Here is a 24,394-nt window from a genome sequence, read left to right as displayed (position 1 = left end):
TTGTGCACCTCGCAACAGACCAACATGAACCGCTAGCTCACTGACCCTCCAATCAGAGGACGCAAAAACGCTGACGCTACCGTAGGCCACAGAGAAGGCCTAAGAGTACAAACTTGAAATGTGATTGGCTAAAGGAACAGCGTCATTACAATGTGTTTCAAGCTTCAGCTGCCTGCAGTTTTAACTGTGAAGGTTGAGGCAGATTTTTTTGACTGGCTGAAATATGATTGGACAAAAGCTCTAATGCAAAATTACACTGCCAGAAGCGCTGCAGCCGAGAATCGTTTAATAAGATTAATGGGAAAATATTTAAATCTAAGTTAGTGATTTTGATAAAGTTTAGAACAGCAGAGAAGGCTTTGCTGGCCCTGACAGCCCACCGCTGCCGTGTACATACAATGTTATGGTACACCACAAATCTTTCTAGACAAAAAAAAAAGTATTTTCAGCTAAATTTCAAAAATTTAAACTGTGAATTCAACTTTAAAACAGACCTGTCTCTGTTGCATCTCAGGGTGATGGTAGTTGAATTTCACTTGGCTGAAAAGCACCAGAACAGAGAGATGATTGATACACTTTGCTTGTTAAAAAATACTTTGTTTTATTCTTTTTGAAAACATGAGGCCACTGACATATTTAAATAATATGGTCAGACATTTAGAAGGAAGAAATCTCTTAACTGCAAGCAACTCAAACCTGACAAGTCAAGGAGAGACATGAAACGGAAGATTGCTGGCTTAACTTTTAACAATCACTTTTATTTTATTTGCTTGTCACGTGATCTTTGTGTGGACTCTTTACGTGAAAAGCGACCGACTCCACCGACTAGTTCTTCTGTTATTTATTTTACCATTTCGCACGTGTGTCCCTCGATGCTGTGGAGCAACTCCACCGGAAGCTCGTCTGGCATCAGTGTTATTCCGATGGCTGTTAATTTACCTGAGAAAACAGGATGCTGCAGTTTATGATCGTCGGAAGCATCTTTCATCACGCCTCGTTCATTATTAACTACTGAATCTACAGTGGGTGTTCATGCATGTGTGTGAGGGTGTGTGTGTGTATGTGTGTTGGAGCACTGCCTGCTCCCAGTAATCTTCCTCTCTGCGTTTCACACATGACTGGTTCTTATACCTGTCCTGAACTTGATCACACACACACACACACACATGTTTTCTCTCTATGACTGTTACACATTCATCATGGTTCGGCCTTTGCCCTGCTGTGACAGATGTCACCTAGCTGCTAATCACCGAGGAGCTGAATCAGTAACTTTATGAAGCCGTCTGCACATTTAAACACCTGCACTTGTTGAGTTTAACGCAAAAAGGTCTGCACATCACGTTTTATAATCACGAGGCAACAAATTTGAAAAGAACTTCAGAGGTGGGAGGGATTTGACTTTGCTTTAGGAACAAAATCATGGCGACCCCGGCAAAACCCAGTGACTCAAAACTATGTTTACTGTTCCTCGCATTTAAGAAGGAAAATCCACGTGCATAAGCGAAAGTAAAATAAACAATTCAAAATAAAAATAAAGATATCTAAAAAAAAATGTGGCTCATACTACAAAAGTGAGGAATTGTTCTCTTAAGCACCAAATAACTTTCCAAAAGTAGGTCTTGAATCATGGAAACGAGCTGCCATTGTTAGTAATTCTTAGAACCACTTCCTTAACATCCACCCTCTATCTCAGTTTTCCTGTCAGTCTTTCTTTCATTTTTCTTCACACTCAGACTCTCTTTGGTCAGTGGCTAGTTCTTAAGGGGGGCTGGGCCACCGAGCCAGAACTCCTCCCCCTCTGACTGTGATGAATGTAAGAAAGAACGAGAGAGACAATAGACTTTAATCACTCATGTGGTTGAGTTGAGAGCTGTTGGCTAGCCGAGTCCCACGCGCTGTGAGAGGAGAGGAAGAAAGAAAAACAGAAGAGGACAAGACAGAAACTGTGCGGAGGACAGAAAGAAGAGAGACAGGAAGGGTAAAGACTAAGGTGGACTTCTTTAAAGGACAGTTATCACCAGTGCCACCTTTGAGCTTAAGATCAGTTCAGTTTGAGAGGAGAGATATTGGACAAGGAGCCACAAGCTGAATCCTCGTCATCTTAAATTAAAGACCGCAGTTCTACCGAAGACATCTCCATCCACCCTGCCGTCCAGACAGGAGTATGTCCTACCACCCTTCCCACCCCTGCAGCTGATGCAGGCGGTCAGCATGATCTCTCAGTACCCTCTGGCCACCCTCCTGCCCTGGCCTGCGGGTCCCCAACAAAGCTGCCCCGACCTGGATTGCACATTACTTCTGGATGGGGAGGGAGGTGTCGCCCTGCAGAGGTACCAGGCTCGTTCCCCGGAGGGCAGCCCTCGTCACTGGGTCAGTACAGAACAGTACATGCTCTATATAGCAGAATAATTGAGACTGTTTTTATTTCTGGAAAGCACAGGTACAGCTCCCAGTCTCCTTAAACAATCTGGCAGATGATAACCTTCGCATTAATGGCCTTCCTGCGCCTTCTATTGTTTGGGGGTGTGTGATGTATTGCAGTGTTGTTAGGTGTTGGCGGACTTCATTCAAGGATGGAAAGCGGAGAGCGAAATGGAAAGTCAGTGAGAACAGAATCCTGGAATTCTAAACATTTTAAGATACGCACCGAGGAGCAGAGATATGCGTGATGTTTGTCACTCCTCCAAGGTCGGCTAGTTGGATGCGTTGGTGATCGAAAGAGAGTAGAGGGCGAGCGATTGGAAAAGAAAAGCTCTGAATGTGTGCGCAGGAAAAAGAAGAGGCGTCTGAGTACAGCTGAGTAAGAGTAAATGAAAGCTGGTCTGGAGTCAGCAGTTGTGGCCTGGCTCATCAAATGGATAGCTACGCATCCCGGCATCCCAGCAGTCCTAACACCATAAACCTGCCAGCTTAGTGTAAAGGAAAGGTTATTTTGAAACCCCCGAACCAACAAATCAATCAGTCACGGCTTGTCATTTCTCAAACAGATTTTTGGTTTGACAAGGTTTTCAGTTCCTCTCTTTGAAGTATAGTCAATGAAATTTCATGCAATATGTCGACGACTCATCGTGCGTCAACGCAATCCGGACGGTGACCTTTGGTGGCACAGACAGGACAGACGACCTCTTGTGAAAGAGTGATTCTACTGTAACTACCGCTTATTGGTCAGTGTGTGTGTGTGTGTGTGTGTGTCACATAATGACTGTAATACGTGCCAAAAGACATTGAACTTCATGTCAGAGCACACGCGTTGCAGATTCCTCATAGCTTACCAGAGAACAACCCGCAGCCACATCTTATTCCCGGGCGGTTTTGGCTGATTGTTTTCGTGCGCACACTTATCGAGGTAAACATATTGAAAATATTTTTGGTGTTTTCAGACGGCACATAGTGAAGACATTTAGTGACTTGACCTGCTGGAGCATCGGTGAGAAAAGCGATGAAGCCGCGGTTGCTTCAGCGTTGATAATGTGTGAAAGCAAATAGAACCTTTTCTCAAGAGGCACTATTTTACTACCCCAATACGCCAATATAATGTATTTATTTGAAAAATCTGCACTGATTTCTACAACATTTGTGACATTTTGAGCCAAGTCACCAGTCTGTGCCATGCAAAAAAATGGCACTAACTTGTCATAGTGGCCAAGTTGTGTTGACACAGTTTCTGCATTTGACACATGATGGACATGCTGTACGTTTGGAAAAGGTGCAGCTTTAAAATTGTGAACATTACACACCACACAAAGTCATTATCGGACTTTGTTCCATTACTAGGTCGGGCATAATACCTAGATGATAGGTAAAAAAGTACACACGCTATATGGGACCTAATTTGCTATCCAGGTCACTATAATACATCCATGTTCTTCTCTGCTGGATGCCACATTAGTGCTAGTGGCATTACATAACTAAGTCTCAGAGCAAACTACAAGTAACTGAGGAGGCTTGTCAGTGATGTAAGTGTCCGATATTTAATAAATAAGAAGAATATGTGCAAGGAAAAGAGAAATTTCTAGATTTCTAATTTTGCTCCATCAGTTTGAATGCCCTCATTGTTTTTAGCAGTGCACTGATGCACAGATAGTTCACGTGCAATATTTAATTTCCATGAGATGATTGTGACATTGTGGTGCTCGTATGTAATTTTTGAACTCTGGAGAATCTCCTCGCCGACTATCTGACATCCTGGCTGACGTGTCGCCTCATCTAGCGGCTCTGTTTCCGTCAATTGTTTCAGGGGGTGAGGAGACCGGAGGTTAACTTACAGACAGTCTCTGAATGCTCAGGTTACATATGTGGACTATGCACACCAGAAGCTCGTCCTTGTGGCTGTTTTTACAGCGTTGGCTTATGATTGCCCTAACAGTTATGACAGAGGGCAAGAAAGGCGATAATTGGGGCAAATGCTTTCCATAAAGTTATGTAAGAATAAATGTAACCCATAAGTGTGCTTGGGTTGTATATGCAGAAGCTTTACAAACTCTTATTCTCTGGCAACTTTAGCGTCTTGACAAGACCAATAAGTGAATAAAATCTGTTATAAGTCTCGGAAAATTAGGACATTGCCTCTATGGCTCTCAGGTGCTTCTAACTCTCTTCGCACTTTTTGCCTACTTACACGAGGTTATGAAACCAAGACAGTCATAAAGGCAGGGACCTGACTGATTACTCCTCTGTAATCACCCTGATGTGCCGTTAAAGACAGCTGTCAGGTCCGCAGTTCAGGTCGGAGATGAGGGTGGAGTGCTGAAGTGTCAAGTATTATCAGCCAATAATAATAAATCACCAAAATGCATCTTTTAAGTACAACTGTGTCAGACGTTTTGAGGAACCGAGACTGGGTTTTTATTCCAGTTGCGCACAAGTCAAGATCAACAACTAATCACATGATCTTCTGATTTTTTGCTGCCTTCATTTTGTTTTAAAGTTTGTTGTGATCCTCTATACTCCCGTCTCTCTGCCGGTGATCGGGCATGTAATTTAGCCGCAGGCACATCAATAAAATCTCTGGCCGCTCCCTCACACCCGTTGGCTTACAGTAACCAGCTGGGCAGTTCAATAACCTGAACTGACCGTTCGCTGGAAACGCAGAAGTGACTTTATACAGGAAAAACAGGGACAGAGGACGAGGAGGGAGAGAGGGGGGTGACAGAGAATTTCGATGATGGCGTGTTTTCCATTGAAAGAAAGCGAGAAAGCTGACTTGGCACTCCTCCTTCCTCTTTCTTGCCTTTTTGAACAGAGAAGTGCACGTTTCATGCCGATGCTCAGTGACGTCTCAGTGTTTCCAGTCCTAAAGTTTGGACTCCTACTTGTCATGTGTTTTGATGACTTGACAACGGTTTCGACACTTCAGAGATTCATTCATCCGGATGAGTCCAGTTTTTGTGGCTTTCGACTAGTTCCTTCCTGAATTTAAACTAAAACAAATCAGTAAGTAATACAACTCCAACCAACTCACATCGGCACATTTTAAAATATCCGGTTCACATCTGGCACAGCGCGTATAACAAACACATACAAAAGAAAACAGAAATTGCTTTTTCAATTAACTCTACAATACACAAATAAGGGCCATTCATGTCTGTCCTTTTTTTGCCTCCAATTGCACAATTCACAAAGTACCAGACTTCTGTTTCCTCTCAAATCCAGGTCTCTGTCAATCTTTTATTTGGTTGACCACTTAAGAAGCTGTTTACACCCGCTGGTGATGCCCTGTGTGTTGAAGTGTGCGGTTGCCTGCGGCTCTGTAGCGGTTCATATTGTGATCATGGGCCTAATTAGGTCACACAATAGGACTGGTGTGAAAAGTCAATACTGCAGCCATTGTGCCTGTCACCCAAATGTCCGCCCCAGATCAACAACACCGTCGCTCAACTGGGGCAGAAACTCATCACACCATATGGCAAAGGGAATGTACTTGGTGTTGGTGTGTGTGTGTGTGTGTGTGTGTTTAGACGGAAGGCGATACTGTATTAGCAGAAGCTCCACCTTTGGTTTGGTTTTTATGGTTTGGCAGCTATGCGTGCAACAAGATGCCTCCACCAAACACACTTAATTCTCCATTCGCTTTCCCGCTCAGGCAGGGACCGCAGCATTAGCCACGACCCATGACTAGGATCAAGCTGGCATTGTGAAGCGTGAGTGTGGGTGACAGAGGCTGTGTGTGGCTTTAGTGTGTAAAGCTGGGGGGGCTGCTGGTGTTCACTTATTAATATAGGTGGTCAGCAGTAACAAGGTCTTTATGTCAGCAGATTACTGACAACAATAACTCTGCTGAGGTCACAAACTATGGTAAACAAAGACATATACCATCTGGGGCGCAGGAAATCCATCCTGTATTTGTTTAAGTTAAACAGCAGGATATATTTTTATGTGTATTTGAACCTCACACAGTCTTTGATGTGTCCGTATAGCTATAAATATCTTTTAGTGAGTGTTATGGCAACAGCAGCGATGTTAATGCGTGTTTTTGTGCTATGGTGCAGCTAGTACCCCTTTCTTGTACAGCTCCAGTGCGTGTTGTTGTGTGCATCACTTACAGTTTCATTTCCTACAAAACTCAAGCTTTACACTTTGATGTAACTCTAACAGCTCTGCAAAGGGCACTGTAATACAGGTCAGACTTAAAAGAAGCGCTAGAAACATAACGGAAATAACACATTTCAATATTACGGTGCAGTCAGATCACATATAAGATAAAGGTTAAATCTCGTAATTGTTAAAATGATTTGAGCAGAGATGTTTTCAGCAGGGTTTCGGGCTGTGGCGAGGCAGCATTTGTCACCAGTGGGCTACCAGTTTGACTGATGCCGTGTGTCGTTTTTGTTGTGTATGTGACGACTTTGGGGTAGCATGTATTTGCTGGGCAACAGATGGCCCGGCTCTCATTAGCGGGGGAGTCAGACAGACAACTGAGCCAGTTCAGTTCAGACCGATTCATTGGAGGCTTAGGAGGGCTTAGATCTTGGGGGGTCACAGTTGGGGCTGCGCGGCGGGGGAAGGGGTGTTTTTTTTTGGCTTGTCTAATTTATCGTAACTCTTCTGAATGCACCTGAAATCACCTTAACGACCAACATACCGTGTGAGTCATCGCGGCTCAAGAGTGGATTATCCCTGCTTTGGCGCAACGGCCCGACCGACCCCATATGGAGGCTGTTACGGAAAGGGGAACAACATGTGTTTCCAAAAAGTTCATATAAGCTAAACATGATTTGTTGGTGATAATAAAACACCTGGACTGATAAATACTCCTCTTTAAGACTTTATTAGTTTGATCTGTATGTGGAGGAAGAGGAGGAGGAGGAGGACAAGGAGTAGGAGGAGGAGGAGGAGGGAGGGGGGTGTGGGGGCTCTTGCATGCAGCGCTGGACTTTACTGGAAACTAATGATGTCACCCATCCAGAGAGAGAGAAAGAGAAAGAGAAAGAGAGAGAGAGAGCTCAACAACAGCCAGGACAATAGATCTGAAGGGAGCACAGACATGACATAAGAGAGGAGGGAGAGTGGGAGAGAGGGACACGGAGCTTTAATGTGATCGTTTGAACAAAGGGTTCAGCTGACCGAAGAACAGACAGAAACAGAGAGACGGAGCTAAAGAAATGCAGCTGTGGATTTTTTTTTTTAATGAGAGGTGACACCCATTGTCTGTGTTTTTATTGTGGTTACCAACAGATCTGCAAACTCTCGTCTGTTGATCTGTCACCTCGTTAAAATATCTATCATGTAAACACGTGGGCTCCCTGAGTGCGCCGCCTCGGCTCCGCTGCTCTTAAAGCTGCCTTGATGGTCTCATTTGCAGGTTTTACTGCGTTACAGCAGATCGCCCTGACCCCTGCACCATAAATCCAACGCTCTTGTTGTGTTTTCAACTCAAGCCTCTGCTGACTCTGGACAAACACAGCTAGCTTATGAACTCTGCCCCCTATTGGAAAGCATGCTTTGGAAATGCCACCACAAAGTGCACACAAGCGTAGATTGAAAGGCAAGTGTGATGGGTACATGTGTCCCCGTTCACACAGACGAGGACAAAACAAGCGTGCATAACACGATAAGAATGCACAAACAAGGGAAGAGAACGAACATAGCGAGACATTTAGTGCAGGCATGCCACCAAGAATGATCCTCTCGGTTTTTTATTTTTCGCAAAGACTTTCCACTGGAAGATTTGGCTCCGCTCACAGCTGATACTCCTCTCTCTGGATGAGAAGATGAGCCTCCTCAACTCTGTTTACTTGATCCTGCAGAGAGGACGATCAGGACGTTTCTTTCCGGTCTGAAGTGATGAAATTACTTTTAATTTGGGGCGCCAGTGCAAGATGGCGCGGTTGCATCACACTTTGTCTTTCCGCCAGCATGGATCTTCTCAGTTTCTGACTGTGCTGTGAACTCTCCCCCGTCTGTCTCAGCCTCTCCCTCTCGCTGAAGAGATAATGTCCTTTCAAGTTAATCTTTACAGTGTGATGCACTTTCTCTGATACATGACCTTCTTATCTCGCCTGTAAACACAGAGACGTTACACATGCAGTCCAGGATCCTCGCAATTAATGTCCACAGTGTGTTTTTTTTTTTTTTGGCTCTGTATTTGTTGATCTCTTCTGCTACCCGCTTGCATTAGGCTTCTCGTCTCGACTCCTCTCCTCTCCTCTCCTGTCCTCTCCACTCCTCTCCTCCTTATAGGCCTGCTTTTACGACCATGCTCCAGGCCAGACAGGCTCCCCAGCCAGTCAGGTAAGAGGACAGCAGCCTCGGTGGAGTCAGGAGGCTGGAGGCAGGAAGTGGGAGATTTCCTGGAATGTGCGTTTTTCCCCACTGTGGTGCAATAACAGTGCGAGCAGCTCTCCTCCTGTTTTTGTCCCCTCTCCGTCAGTACTGTAGCTCGCTGTTCGGACCGTGGCACGGAGGGAAGAGAGTACTTGGGGAGCTCAATAATGGAAGGAATCCATTGTGAAAAAACACTGGTCTGCCCTCGTCAAGGGCTTTCCTAAGAGTAATTACGTCATCGGTCTTCCACTAGAATGGAAAACTTCAGATGAGGGTTGACCTGTGTTTCAGCGCAGAAGAACCATGTGCAAGCTTTCATAGAATTTCCAAAATGTTGAGCTTTTACGTTGATGATTTCTAGGAATGCAAAAGGTTTAGTTAGGATTTAGCAGAGCTAAACACAGTCACACTTCATCTTCAAATTTAGGACGTGAAGGATGGATTTTGAGATTTCATACTACTGTATTTACTCTATATGTTTTCTCAGTCACATTTCATACTGTACTGTTTCTCCATTGCATTTGTTTGACAAGTAACAAAGTTAATGGTTACTTTAACCTGTGTAATGTTTTACAAACTGAGCTTATCAAATCCGATGCATTGTAAAGTAATAAGCAGTTAAAGTATCACATTGGCTACTGGACTCAAGGGGATTGTAGTTGGTCAAGTTTTCCCATTCTCCAAACTTTTTGCTAATTTTACCCACTAGCTGCAGTCTCGTGTTTAGCGTGCATCAGTCGTCTCGTTTACCCCAACACAAAAGCACTTAAATGTATTTCCCAAAATGTCAAACCATTAAAAAAAACTTGGATTTCCCTAAGGGACATGGGTTGACTCTGATCCCAAAGCAGCTTGCCACTCTGCTCAGCTTTAAACTACACAACAGACCTTTTATGATGCATTAGCATTCACTAATGTAGTGGGCCCAATGGACCCAGGAAAAAGAGCACAAATTTCCCAGTCTCGTCCCAAGTTGAAGGATGTGCACCCTCATCTGCTCGTCCATCAGACACAGAGGCAGCTGTCACATTTGTCAGATGTCTTGTTTGCCCTGAGATATGACATCACTCCCACTGTGAGACCAACACTCGAATCCCCCAGAGTCTGAGCTGGAGGTCACGTGGGGTCGCAACCTTCCCACTGCCCCTCTGGGATTCCCAGAGTAACGAAGATCCGAGCGGACACCGGGGCAGCTCGGCCTGGGAACTGGACAGCGGCCAGATATGCTGCATGGTGAAGAGTCTGCAAGACTGGAAGCTGATACTGTACGAGCACCACACATGGAGAGACTCTGACCGAGATGCACTTTGGACTTCTCTTACCTTCAGTGCCCTCTAAGCAAAGCTGGGAGGGAGTAATGATGACAGAGATGGGCACCTTGTGTGCGTGTGTTCCCTGTGACAGTGTTATGTGTGATAACCAGTGACGCTGATTGTGACGTTTGGGTTATGTGTCGGTGTTATGGGAGCCAAAGAAGTGGGCAGGCCGATCACATACACACATCACTGAAAAGGGGGCCACCGCTGGTTTTACCACCTCCTACTGAATCAGCATCACAAGGTTCCCACTGTCTCCTCCCGACCGCCCGTATGACTCTGGATCAGTGGCCCGGCATCTCATCAGTGGAATAAATGAACTCGTGAATGCATGAGCCGCCGCTTGCTCACATTTGATATATGTTTACAAAACAACGAGACCCCTCACAAAGCCGACGCTCGATTCATATCTTCACGTTTATTCACACAAGTGGGCCGTAGGAGTACGTGTGGGGACACATTCACGGTGGAACAGAGTCGCCCATTCTCACACACTCGGCCTATTCTCCTCCGCTGTCACTGACAATGCACAGTAGTGGTGACGGCATCTACAGCCTTCCTTGTATTGTCCCACGCGGGGACTGAGAGGCCGCAGCTGCTTCACACACAAGATGACTGTACAAGGCCCACAGTACATCATTTATACAGCATCTCTATTTTAAATCACACTATAATAATATGTGCTGTCTGTTAAATCCCAGTAATATGCATAAATTGGTCAACTGTAGCCATAAAACAAAAGGGTTTGGGATGATTTGGATTCATTTTAAGATGTTTCCACATGGTCATGAAGAACTGAGGCCACTGAGCTGTACTGACAGTGACCAGTAACTTATCAGGTGATCATATGGGTATGTGAGCGTTGTTGTGACACAGACATAAAGCTATCCTTGAACTAGAGGGAACAAAAGTCAGCGTTAAGCAGCTATAAAAGGTGTCTTCACGAGAATGATGTAACAAAAGAAAACGAAGACACATACGTTCGTGTGAAAGGCCAATCCGTGGCGGTGAACAGATAAGGAATTATCAAGTGAATCTTCTGCTCCCTTCAGGTTTACAGAGATTTATGGTGAATTAGCTGCCAGCAGTTGGTTGAATAGTTTTGGCAGCTGCTGAAAAAGGTGAAAAAGATGCCACTGTATGTTACGTGCTCAGCACAAAGACAGGGAGCAGCCGCTGAACTCCAGACACTGCTTCAAACGCTGACAGAAACCAAAACACACACAAGAAAACGGTGACAAAAGAAGAAGTGAACTAAACTTTACTAAAAACTAAACTACACTAAACGATGGGTCTGTTTCTCCATAACACAGTGTGTGTTTTAAACTCATCAGCAAAAGCCACCTATAGACTTATAATTTAAACATTACTTTTTAAGTCCACATGCAATTATTAAAATTCTGTTAAGATTTCATTGAGTTACGGTTTTTACCTATTCAATTTCCAAGAAGAAAAACTTGGAATAACACTAAAAACACGACAATTAAGTAAAAGAATAAAAGGCTGGGAACTTGATGTTTACAGCAGATTTTAATGGAAAAGAGGGATAAATTACTGCGAATTAATTATGAAACTGTTAGTTAAGCAGAAAAAGTCATATTTCCTATGATCTATTGCGCAAACAGAAATGACAGCCCTACGTACGAGTGCGCACATTGTTGTCAGATGAAAGTCGGGCTAAAAAAAAAAAAAGGGAAGGGAGGAGGAGTTTAGACGGGACTGTTGTGAGTGCACAAGAAGGAGGAGTTTGCTCATTCAGTAGAAGAGGGGAGAGCCTGCTGACAGACAGAGGAGGCAGATTTGGAGTTTGGACAGGAGCGGGCCTTTAAGTGTGCTTTTAGTGAAGGAGAAGAAATTTCCCATCGAGGCTCTGGGATTTATTTATTTAAAGAATCGCGTCTTCTTCTTCTTCTTCTTCTTCTTCTTCTCTCCTTGTCGGATTACACTCGAGCTCTGATGCTGTCACCGGATCATGAAAGAAACGCTCACCATGAAGTTCGCCTGGAAAACTAAAATGGTAAAAACAAAACAAAACTCTCTCACGGCTTTCCATGCTGCGCTCTGTTGTTTGCGGTTTTGAAGGGAGGAGGGGGTGAGTTAAGGGGGTGGGGTGGGGGTGTTTGTAGGCTTGGGAAAGTAGCGGATAACGGGGGGGGGGGGGAGAGAGGGGGGAGGAGGAGTGGGGAACGCGGGGGGAGCAGTTGATCGCCGAGTTTCAATTGTTTTTGTAGTCTTTAAATCCAGTTTAACCTACATAGCCGGTGCGTAAAGATGGCGCGTAACGTTTGGAAAGGCGACGAAGCGCAGAGGGCATACGCTATAAAATCCCTCAATGTGAAACCAACCCGTTAGCTTTCCCCTCCCTGGTGATGAATATGAAAACTTTTGTCTGCACTGAAACAGAGAGGGAACAATTGGCAAGGCCCCGGGGGCATCGCGGTCTCTCCACGGGCCCCAGCTGTGTCCAGGAGAGGAGCACACAACAACCAACAGATCAGCGCCAAAGATTTAACACAATTGTTGTTGTTATCTTGGGGGGTATTGTTTCACACAGCGGATTGGCTGATGTGCAGATTGGCACTATTTGAGCAGAGATAGGGTACCACTTTCCTCTGTGCTCTAATGGTGTCCTCTACGTGCACTTTTGCTGCATCTTCTTCGGAAGGATTCAAGTTATTACAGAACAAACAACTCATCTCCTGTTTACAACTCTCCCAGTGCTACTTGATATGTAAGCTCGGCCCTGTCTGTAATTTTTCGGATGGGCCTGTGCTGCAGATACTCTCTTGGTGAGTGGAGATATCTCTGGCACTGTTTTGGTTTCCATTTTCATGCAAACTCATGGCACGCTGTCACACAACACGCCCCAATCCTGCATGCACAAAGAGTTCAGAACTTTTTTTTTTCCTCCTCTAAAACCTGCCCTGAAAAACATCTCCAGCTCCGTGGCTTACAAAAAGCGGGCTGTGTGTGCAGACTGTGAACTCAGCAGCCCGGGCCAGCCAGCACAGAGACCTCCCGCTATTGTTTTGGGAGTGTGTGGACTAGATGACTCATACACTGATGTATTTATCTGTCTCTGCGCCAGCCAGCCGGTCAGCCGGCAGCAGCCAGAAGAGAGGGAGGTAGGGGGACGTGTTGCTGACCATTAGACAAGATGCAGACCAGCAGCGTGGGATGGGAGACGTGTTTCAGACAAGTGAAGCAGACATGTTTGCTGGTTTCGTGTGTCACGGCCGGTTAAAATCTCTTTTTACTCCCCCTCTCCCTTTCTTTGTATTTTTTTTTTCCTAGTTTGTTTTCTTTTCATTTCTGCATCACATGTTTCTGTTCAAACCCGAACACGGCCCAGTCATGGCTCAGCGCCACTGGCCTCCAGGGCCGACCATTGAGCCTAATAACGGCGACTTTGACCCTTGATCTCTTTCCTGGCGGCTCTTCTGTTTGGGGAATAACGTGGACTTTGCCTGTGAGCTGTGTAAATGAGAGTGTGGACAAATGAGAGTAATCTTGGCCGCCTCTCCTTTTGTATGTTTATGTGTGAGGACTTGGCCACAATACTGCGTGCGTGGTGTTTATATTTGGCCGGTTCCCTCTCCTTCGCTGTCTCCCTTGCCTCTGTTTTTGTCTCTGTCTCCATATGTCGGTGCCTCAGCAGATCTCGGTTTGCACACGGAGCAGAAGTTTTGTATTTTGGTTGTAGTCTGCTCCCTCTGTTTATTTACGCCGTTTGTAAGTGATTTACAACCAGAGACAGACACGGAGCTTATGTGGCTGCAAGATGAGCACAAATCCATTGATCCATTGATGATTTAAATGTGGTTGAGCTCTTGTGGCACTGCTTTGTAATCAAGCTCCCTCGGCTTGCATGATATATCTGCAGAGAGAAAAGGGGTTGCAGATTTTTACTATCTCGGAGTGTAGATCCCTTTTGGCTCTTATCTGCAGCTTGTCTAAGCTCAAGGAGTCCAGCTCTGACTTCAGCTCCAGAGAGACAGGGACACGGTGATGGATGGGGAATAAAAGAGGGAGTAAAGACAGAGAGGGAAGGAGGGAGGGAGGCCTGGCAGGCTGCAGCGGTGGGGGTTGGGGAGTTGGTCATTCTTGATGTTTTACTGCACTTCAGTCCTCCTCTTCCTTGTTAATTTAAGTACTGTGGTTGTGTTTTTCTTACCCTTCCTTCTGCTTTTCTCAGATGGATTCCTTCAAGCCGATTCCTATTTTGTCGAACCGTTGAAACGACACCACTCACTAAATTGTTGTGACCCCTCTCACGTCGAGGTTTCTAATGTTTTCCATCTTTTTTTTTATTTCTTTTTTCAGAGCTCTGTGCAGGACTGGGGGGAGGAAGTCGAGGAAGGAGCCATCTACAATGTGACCCTGAAGAGGGTTCAGATCCAACAGGCGGCCAACAAGGGAGCGAGATGGCTGGGGGTGAGTACGCCCGCCCGACGTCTTAAGAGGGAGTAACAGCTGATGAAGCTTTTTCTAAGAGGAAACAAGCAAACCCCGAACCGTCAGCAAAGCGGAGAATACACACGTAGAAACCTGATGTGGGTTTTTTTTTTTTCCACTTTCTCAGCCAGTGAAAAAAAAGCCCAGATTTTTAAGCCGAGCAGCCTCTGCCACGGATTTTATCACGTGCAGATGGTTTGCAAGAGCAGTCCAGTTCGCTGCGTGCAGGCCGCTGAGCTTAAAAACAGAAAACCTCATCTCTATTGTTTGAAGCAGCCTTTCTGTCGGTAGCGGGGCGTCTCTCAGCATTGTGCTCCGCCGGGCCCGTCATTGTTTTAACATTCGAGCTGTAAATCTCCCAGTGCAGACAACACCTTTTGGTTGCCTGCTGAAAACCAACAGTTGCACCAGACCTGGACTGTTTAGTCAAACCATGTGATTTCCTGACTTTCCCAGCTGCCAACAAAAGTGCTCGCTCCCTCTCCTGTGCAGTGTTTTTATGAAATGCTGGTATGATTTAAAAAAAGAAGAAAGAAAAAAAAAAGGAGGTATTAAAGGCTTTTTCTTGTGCCGTGCATGTTCTCAGTGAACATTGCTGTTTCCTCCGCCGGGCCTGTTTACATCAACATAATAAGATGTTCTACAGTGTGTTATTATAGTGCGCAGAAGGGACAATTAGGGCCATTATCCTTTGTTCCTCATGTGAGTTTTCTCAGTAAAAACCAAAAGATTTGCTTTTGTCTATGGGAACAAAATCGAGCCCTCGCGTTCTTAGCTTGTTTGTGTCTTTTCAGTTGACACGGTGGATTAGAACTGGCTAATAAAGGCGAAACAGACAGCTGCTCCGAGGCTATGAAACATACAGATGTATTGACATGCCATGAGCTCCCGACTGTGATAGAGCCAGTAAAAACAATGTGGCTATTTTATCCCGGGCTATCTATTGAGTCGGATAGAGGAGATAGAGACCAGTATATTTACTATTGAACAAAAGCAGATACAGTCAGTGCAGCTGTAGCCCTGCACTATTGTTTACGGTGTGTGTGTGTAGAGGGATTCGGTTGCAGAGTCTGTATATCACCTTTTAGAGATAAATAATGGTACTTCTTGTGTGTACTGAGCTGTTATCGGAGGGGAGTGGTGGAAGAAGTTGGCCCTGGTGCTGTCCTCTCTGTCTGGAGGAACGGTGGAGGAGGGGCCTCGCTTTGATTAAAAGCAGATTGGAGCGTTTCCTGTTGTAGCGTGCTAACTTCACCAAGGCCCCCCCCCCCTCCTCTCGATCCCTCTCTCTCTCTCTCCACACACATCTGTGCCACCTCTTCTCCTCCTCTCTCCCTGCCTGTTTTGTTACCACCCTTTCTATTCCCCTGTGGAAACAATGGTCGGACACATCTGGAGAAATCAGAATTAAATATAGGTCACATCGCTGTTTCCTCTTTGCCTCCATCTTTTTTTGGCCTTCATTGTGTCATTCCTTTCTTTTCGGAGTTTAAACCTTAACCGCGTCCAGCTTAAACTGTTTTTTTTTTCTTTCATACTCTCTTACTGAACGTAGCAAATGACAGAATAAGGGTTCTGAGTCCGTTCACGTGGGTAAATATCTGCCCCTGTGTGTCCTTAGGCGGACGGCGATCGCCTGCCTCCGGGCCACACCGTGAGCCAGCTGGAGACCTGCAAAATCCGAAGCATCCGCGCCGGAACGCTGGAGCGCCTGGTGGAGACGTTGCTGACGGCGTTCGGAGACAACGACCTCACCTACACCTCCATCTTCCTCTCCACCTACAGGGCCTTTGCCAGCACTCAGACTGTTCTGCAGCTACTGCTAGACAGGTAGGCTGCTGGAATGAGAAACTTAAGCCGTGCATAGGAACAAACTGGTGTGTCGGCTGTAAGTTGCAGCGGTTTTAAAAGCGTTTTCTTGTTGTTTTCTGTGGCAGGTACGGAAACGTGGAAGAAAACGAACAGGACCCAGACAGGTGCCAAAGGCCTGAGACGAGCGGGGCCATCAGAAAGTGAGTTCCATGTCCATCGCTATGAGTTCCACATGGACACCTCAGCATACTTTGAGCAATACTGCTGACTTACCACACCTGTCCATCTATCGTTGCCAGCTCTCTCACATGTTTCCCTCCTGTCTCCACAGTGCCTTGGCTTCCATCCTGCGTGCCTGGCTGGACCAGTGTCCTGAAGACTTCCAGGAGCCTCCAGACTACCCCTGTCTCCACAGGCTAATGGATTACCTGCGCAAGGCTCTGCCTGGTTCAGAGGCCCTCAGGAGGGCAGAGGGTCTGCTGGAGCAGCTACAGGGTCAGGCTGGCATGGATGAGACAGATGGTACCTATTTCTGAAACTATTTAAACCCTTCTCTACAGTTTTTTTTTAATGCTTGCATTTATCAAAATCCCAACTTTATTTTGAGCCAGATGTTTTTCCCTGCTTTCAGTTGGCTTCCACGGCAACAGTTCTTTCTGCCTGGGGGAGGAGGAAGACGTGGAGATCGAGGTCCAGGAGGACTTCCTGTCATTTGATGCCGACCTGGTGGCCGAGCAACTGACCTACATGGATGCGGTAAATGGCGGGAAATTAGAGAAAGGGAAACAGGAGGGAAGGGTTACAGGGGTTACATCCTTGTCATGTTCCGTCGATGTCGTCATACTAATATAACGCTGTTGTTTTTTTGTTTTTTTTTCAGCTGCTGTTTAAAAAGGTTGTACCCCACCACTGTCTGGGCTCTATCTGGTCGCAGAGGGATAAGAAGCACAACAAGCACAGCGCTCCCACCATCCGTGCCACCATTACTCAGTTCAATGCTGTCGCGGCCTGTGTGGTCAACACGGTGCTGAAGCACAGACAGATCCGGCCGCACGTCAGAGCGCGGGTCATCCAGCGCTGGATAGACATCGCTCAGGTCTGCAGAAGATACAGACTCAAAAACATGCATAAAAATCTGTTAAAAAAAAAAAAATCTATGAGCCGAGTCGTGATTGTCTTTACATTACTCTTCCAACAGGAGTGTCGGATACGCAAAAACTTCTCATCTCTGCGAGCCATTGTGTCGGCGCTGCAGTCCAACCCTCTGTACAGGCTGAAGAGAGTATGGGCCTGCGTGCACAAGTAAGCCTCCGGTCTCTCAGCTATGCAGATAATCTCAGCTGGTTTTGATAGAGGAATCGGCTTTTTGGCAGGATTCGGCAAGATCTTGTTACAATTTGTTTAGAAAATGTGTATTTCAGCTGCTGTGTCCAAGCCCATTAGCTGACACGAATCTTCGCTTGTTCTAGAGACAGCATGCAGACATTTGAGGAGCTCTCAGACATTTTCTCAGACCACAACAACTACCTGACGAGCAGAGAGCTTCTCATGAGGGTGAGTCCTGACTCTCGCTTTCTCGCTGTTGCTTTCCTCTCGCAGATGTGGAAATCCTGAAAGCATTCCTTCATTCACTGGTTAGAATCAAGGACCTGAGCTATTTTCTGTTTGCCCTACAGGAAGGCACTTCAAAGTTTGCCAGTCTGGAGAGCTGTGCCAAGGAGCACCAGAAACGCACCCACAAGAGACTACAGCTGCAGAAGGAAATGGTGAGACAAACACTGGCTAACTAAGAACCTCAACAACAAATGGATGGCCAGCTTTATAAATTTAAACAACACATTCCTCCCAAGCAATGTACTGTGAAGTGAATTCTAGCCTCTCCAGAACGATGAAGCCGCATGCTTAGCTTTGTTTACTCAATGCGCTATGTGCTGGGCTTGCATTAAGCCTCCGCTGCATTTTACAAACCCGCCTTGCCATCTGTGAAGACCACAGTGTAAATAAATACCTGCCTTTACTGTAGCATCTCAGTGAATTCACTTAGATAAAGTAATCAAATGACTGTGTTTCCCCACAGGGAGCAATGCAAGGAACGATACCGTACTTGGGGACTTTCCTAACTGACCTGACCATGCTGGATACGGCCCTGCCTGACCTAGTAGAGGTAAAACAAAAGTCCTAGCACCTGCCGATTGTGTGTTTCCATATTTGAGAGCGTGCGTCTGCGAGTTTACACAGCTCGGCACATCTGAGAATCTATCTGTGTAACCGCTGTCAGAAAACTGGGGCGTAAGTTTCCATGAGTGCGTGAGGAATTTTGTCGGGCCATTTTTGGAGTGGTGCACCTAATGCTGTTTGTCTAAGCAGCCACTGGTATGTGATGTGCCGGGTCTGACAGCGTGCTCTTTGTGTCTTCCGCAGGGTGGTCTGATCAACTTCGAGAAGAGACGCAGGGTGAGTTGCAGCTTCAGTCGCCCTCCTCTACCCGCTAACCACATGAGGAGCCTGGATATGCGTTAAACGCCGCTCGCTTTCTTTCTGTCTCCGCAGGAGTTTGAGGTGATAGCTCAGATCAAGCTGCTCCAGTCGGCCTGCAACAGCTACTGCCTGACTGCAGACCCGGCTTTCCTCCGCTGGTTTAAGAGCCAACCTCAGCTCAGCGAGGAGGAAAGGTACCGTTGCTTTTCTCAGAATACCTTCCTCACTTGATTGCACCGCTATCCATTAGATAACTAGGGAATAAGTGCATGAGTCATGGTCTGCTGGAGCTATTGTTCACACACAAATGCACAAGCTTCTTTCTCTCCTCTGTCGTAGCCTCTCCCTGCTGATCTTATGTCATGTCTTTACACCCTACTGATCTATTGTGCTTGTCGTTATCGCTGCGGGCGCTCCTTTCTCTCTCTCCTCCTCCTCTTTGCCCTCTTTGACTTTCCCTGTCTTTCTCCTTTATCAGAAATACAGTTCCTAAAACTGCTGCGCGCATGATTTCATAAAGTTTTATGATGTCGTAGGTTTACGGTCCAATTGCTTTCTTGCAGCTACGCCTTGTCTTGCGAGATCGAAGGTCTCGGCGACAGCAGCCCGACTTCTCCCAAGCCCCGCAAAAGCATGGTGAAGAGACTCAGCCTGTGAGTACATCCAGAGAAGAGATGTTAATAGAAGCGAACAGAAGAAGATCCTGTTTTAAGTCTCAAGTCTATAATGTGTTTCTTTGGCTTACGTATGCGTGTCACACTGAAGAGTCAGGCTGTCATATTCAGACGCCTCACTCGCTGCGAGGTTTATTTTACTGCCTATTAACTCCCGTCCTCTACTGTCCAGGCTGTTTCTTGGAACAGACAGCAACTCGGCAAGTTCTCCAGTCAGGGAGACGCCGCGGTCGCCTCCTACTGGCAGCTCGGGGGAGAGCATGGACTCAGTCAGCGTGTCCTCCAGTGACTCCAGCAGCCCGTCGGACAGTGAAGGGCTCACCACCCCCACTCACAACTCTGATTCCCAGCAAAACAAGGTGGGTTATGCAATAATATACAAAAATGATGTGTGTGGGGAGGGCAAATCTAAATATCTCAAAAAAGGATTTCACTATAATAATTCTAAACATTTTAGCATTAGGAAAGCAAATGTCGTCCATGAACTTAAGACAGTGTGCGTCTTAAATTTAAGTACAGGTTACACAAATGCCAAGTTTATGACAAACGCAACACATTTCCAGATATGTTTTACCTATTGATTATTTCTCAACAAAGAGCCACCTCTGCCACTGCAAATGTCACATTTAACTGGTGCATTGGTTCGGCTTTCTGTCAAACTGCAGAATAAAGTCAACATCGGAGCTTCTGTTTGGATGGTGATAAATGATGCAGCCCCTCTGCAGAGATGCTCAATAATTTACAACTAAAGATCCATTTCTATTCTTTTTCATTCACGCTAGACTTATAATCTATAATAATAGTTAGAATAGTTGCCCTCCTATGGCAAAATGCACACTTAAGGGCACATGTAACGCACCGAAGGCACATTTGAATCAGAGTATTTGATTTGTTTTCCTTTTTTGGCAATAAATTTAAAACTTTATGGGATGGGAAAGAGGAGAAGTCTCTCCTCTCCTAAAAAATGTGTCTGCCCTTCAGCAACCAAAAAACATTCTCTGAATTCCTTATCCTTGGATTTTTGTGAAATCCCTTTAAAACCCTTTAAAATAAGTTTTCATATGAAATACAATGTCCTTCATGGTCCCTTACTTCCCTTAAGCTTTGAAGGCGTCGCTTTGTTTTATCCCTTCCACTTCCCAGGCTTCAAATAGCTGCAAAATCAGTTTATCATAGATCCAATGCGTTTGTTCATTAAGTAGATTCCATTGTGTGTGTATATGTTTGTGACTTTTGTGGTTGTTTTTGTGTTTCCACAGCTATCAGAATCATCATCCTGTACTTCACTCCACTCCATGGACACCAGCTCATCAACGGCGAGTGTCTCAATGACTCCCGCGTCTCCCTCCCTCCCCGGGCATCCCTGCACCCACAGACGCTCCATCTCCCTCACCCCTCTGTCTCCCAGCTCCCCGAGTCAAACCCCAGCTTACAACACGCAGGCCCAGGACGCGTGCATCATAAGGGTCAGCCTGGAGCATGGAAACGGGAATCTGTACAAGAGCATCCTGGTGAATATGGGCTTTTTATATTCCTACGCGAGAGACGAGACGTTTTCATCTTCACGCACTTCACGATAAACCCTGTGTGACTTAATATGTCCTTTACATCAACAGTTGACCAACCAAGACAAGACCCCGGCTGTGATTTCTAGGGCCATGGCGAAGCACAACCTGGAGGTGGAGCCAGAGGAAGGATACGAACTGGTGCAAGTCATCTCTGAGGACAGAGGTAAGGAATGGATCTGCTTACAAACTGAGTCTCATTAATTGTTTTCCATGTGTATCCTCTGGTGATTATTTTCTATAGAGTCATACTTCTCATAATACTTCAATAACTTCCTTATTCTCAAACAGTGGTTCCTTAGATAAATGTAGACTCTGATGTTTCATCATAGTGTAATTCCAGTCAGGGTTACAGTAACAGTAACAGCTGTTTCTACTGAAACCTATAATGAAACTCCATTTGTAGTTGCAATTCAGCACTTTCATGACGTAAGTTTTCCACTGATCAGCTGATTTGGATTAACCAAGATGTATTGCTGTGTAAAAGCACGTCAGTGTTTCTAACCGGTCTTTGTCCTCCCCTCAATTTCTTGCAGAACTGGTGATTCCAGACAACGCCAACGTCTTTTACGCCATGAACACCTCCGCTAACTTTGACTTCCTGCTGCGCGTGCGAGGCTCAGCGGGTCGGCCGGTGCAGCTGCGTAGCCGGTGTAGCTCAACACTCCCTCGCGCTCAGCACCGCTCGAGCCTCTCACTTAGACTCAGCAAAGTCACGCTGTGACACCTGGACTGCAGCGACCCAGCAGTCTGCCCTCACGCCGCTAACCCGGGGCAATACAGGCCACGATGATGACGACGACGGATGGATAAATAAATAAATAGACAGAGCTCTCAGACTCTGTGACTCTAACCAGCCGGGCCTCATCTTGAACTGTGCCATCCACTGCCCAGCCTTAACACGGAGCATAGATGTGTAGCGTGACTGCTGTGCCAGTTGGACTAAACTGACTAGTGATGCCTGTGACAGAGTGAAACAGCGACCCCAAGTGGCCTCCACTCTTCACAACAACATATTTTTTGCACATGTGGGAGCAGCCAAACTCCTGACCTCCAACAGTATTCTGATGTTGAATGAACTTCTTTTTGTCCTGTGACGTCTGTGTAGCTGAAGCTTTACTTTTCTGCTAATGGAAGAGAAGTGAATGCAGAAGGAAAATATTGCTGGTGGAAGAGAAGGAGAAGTGGACCGAGTGTCCAGTCCTCTTGCCTTTATTAATGAATGAATGGACCTCTAACAGTATTCTGAATGATATTAATTGATTGACAGGAGCTGGGATGTCATTCTTTTGCCTAGTCACACATCTTTACTGGCCGTGTCTGGCTCGTGCACAGTGTGCACAGTGTATTCATTCTGCCCCTCTCATATTGTGAACTGTGTGACGAATGCAGTGTTATGTGCGTTCTGATTGGTTCCAGTACTTGGTTTTATCAAGTCCATGGCAAATATTGAAAATGGCCTTATCTGCCCTATCTTCAGGGTGTCGAGACGCAAGCTCTGCTGCTTTCTAGTCCAGAAAGATCTTCCCTCACGTTTTCAGACCTGGAGAAAAGAAAATATGTGTGAGAACAGAGAAGATGAGTGGAGGTTCTTAATGAAATGGAAAGCATCATGCAAAGCACCTCGGACTGATTCGTATTTGTACCTCTTTGCCCTTCATTATATGAACAATAGAGTTGCACTTGTCAGTTGCTAGGAGATGCCAATGGGATGTGAATAAGGAAGAAGAATGAGTAAACCGCTCCGTCAGTGGTTACCTCCCTCTTCACTAAACGCGTTACTATTTCTGTTTGTAATTGTTGCATTTTTATATGTTTTTATATGTTCACGCTTCAGGCCAGAAACAAACACAAGACTGGAGAGTCAAGGAGGGCTTTTAACAAAAATGTTAATGGATTCATAGAGTGTCCGTCAAAAAAAGAAGAAAGCCAGTGGCAGATTTTACTGTGATACATTTGGAAGGACACTTTCAGTACACACACACACACACAACAACAAAAAAAAAAAAAAAAAAGAAAAGCCCAACGCTTCTTCACCCTGTAAGCTCCCGTCTGTTTGTCTTCATTTCAAACACAGCAACAACACTAACCCTGCAGTGTCATGGTTGTGCCATGTTTACACGTTAGTCCAACACGTAGATGTTTCCATGAGTTAATACTACATTGCTCATGGGGGAACCGGTCGTCTTTTGGACTTATGTTAACGTCCCAGCTGGTCAATCTATGTTTCTTCATGCAGCACTTCACTTTAAAATGTTCTCATTACATCACCCTCAGTTTCTGTTCTCCACTGCCAAAGACTTTTACTCTACCTGAATAAATAAATTATTATCATCATTACGGCTCATTGTCCTTCGTGTTCTGATTCCTTCTGATCTTTAGTCAGACATTTTATTTTTAAACACCGCTGTTTCGCTGCTGAATACTTGGGAGATCCTTAAGTGGGCCTATTTGGATGCACAGTACGGAGGAAGGAAGAAGGCAGCTCTGTCACTTTGCCCTTGTGCGGTGATGGACAGCACGCTCGCTCCCGCTACGACTGACATTGTCAATTAGAGGACCAGAGGCTGTTCTGGACCGGGCCCAAGCTATTCTGCTGAGTGGAAGACATTTCTGCTGACTTGAACGCGGCAGTCGTGACCTTCTTTTCCTGAAACTGGGTTTGCTGCGCTGGTCAAACACTTTTCCAGGAAACCAAAGACAAACATGTGACATTTGCATGATTTATTCTAAAACGGCCCCCAAACAGCCGTAACTTAAATAGCTCTACATCTATTTTACAAACTTCTTAAAAACAGCAAAAAAAGTCGGATATAAACTAGTAGTCGGACGAAATTTGACCGCTTTCAGTAAAAAACAAAAAACATAACTGAAACTGTATTGTGCCATTTATTTTATTGTGTTTGCAGAATTCTTTGCCGCGGCTCCACTGTTTTGACGACTCATGCGACTAACAGGCAAAAATCCAAGGGCATTCAATACTCCAACATGAAATGATGAGAAAATCAGAGCAAAAACAGGCCTGCTTTACGCACAAAATGAAATAAAGGGAACAATCAAACAATGTGTTTGTGTGGGTGGCGTATCATCTATCTCACTTTTTCAGAAAGTGAGGATGTCTCCAAATGGCTGTGTGTGGGGGAACACTTGGATTTACGATTTACTATTAAAGTTAGCGTAAGTAGCTAGAGAATGCAATATGTCAATGAACGTCATCACAGCAGGGCAAACATCATAGTAAAACTATCAATACCACCTTGGTATGTTACTGAAGTAAAACTGTGTAAGTAGTATCACAAAAGTTAAAATTAGTTTGTAAAAAGTCTAAAAA

General features: G+C 45.5%; 1 protein-coding gene across 2 annotated transcripts; it reads left to right on the top strand.

The window, feature by feature from the left end:
- Nucleotides 1-1,891: 1,891 nt before the first annotated feature.
- On the top strand, nt 1,892-23,400 carry rgl1 (ral guanine nucleotide dissociation stimulator-like 1). 2 transcript variants are annotated; one of them, XM_084547922.1, is made up of 18 exons: nt 1,892-2,370; nt 14,403-14,513; nt 16,156-16,364; nt 16,472-16,546; nt 16,678-16,868; nt 16,978-17,102; nt 17,227-17,442; nt 17,545-17,648; nt 17,816-17,900; nt 18,023-18,112; nt 18,424-18,510; nt 18,768-18,800; nt 18,897-19,018; nt 19,388-19,477; nt 19,671-19,857; nt 20,758-21,009; nt 21,115-21,229; nt 21,600-23,400. In XM_084547922.1, exons 1-18 carry the CDS (start codon nt 2,197-2,199, stop codon nt 21,785-21,787), a joined length of 2,454 nt encoding a protein of 817 aa, XP_084404048.1. In that variant the 5' UTR covers nt 1,892-2,196; the 3' UTR covers nt 21,788-23,400. The 2 variants fall into 2 exon arrangements, with proteins under 2 accessions (XP_084404048.1, XP_084404049.1); XM_084547923.1 differs by lacking the exon at nt 1,892-2,370 and adding an exon at nt 11,802-12,096.
- Nucleotides 23,401-24,394: the final 994 nt, after the last annotated feature.

This window comes from Chelon labrosus, assembly GCF_963514085.1.
Source record: "Chelon labrosus genome assembly, chromosome: 7".
In the NCBI taxonomy this organism is placed as follows: domain Eukaryota; kingdom Metazoa; phylum Chordata; class Actinopteri; order Mugiliformes; family Mugilidae; genus Chelon; species Chelon labrosus.
This window is presented reverse-complemented; position numbering and strand designations above follow the sequence as displayed.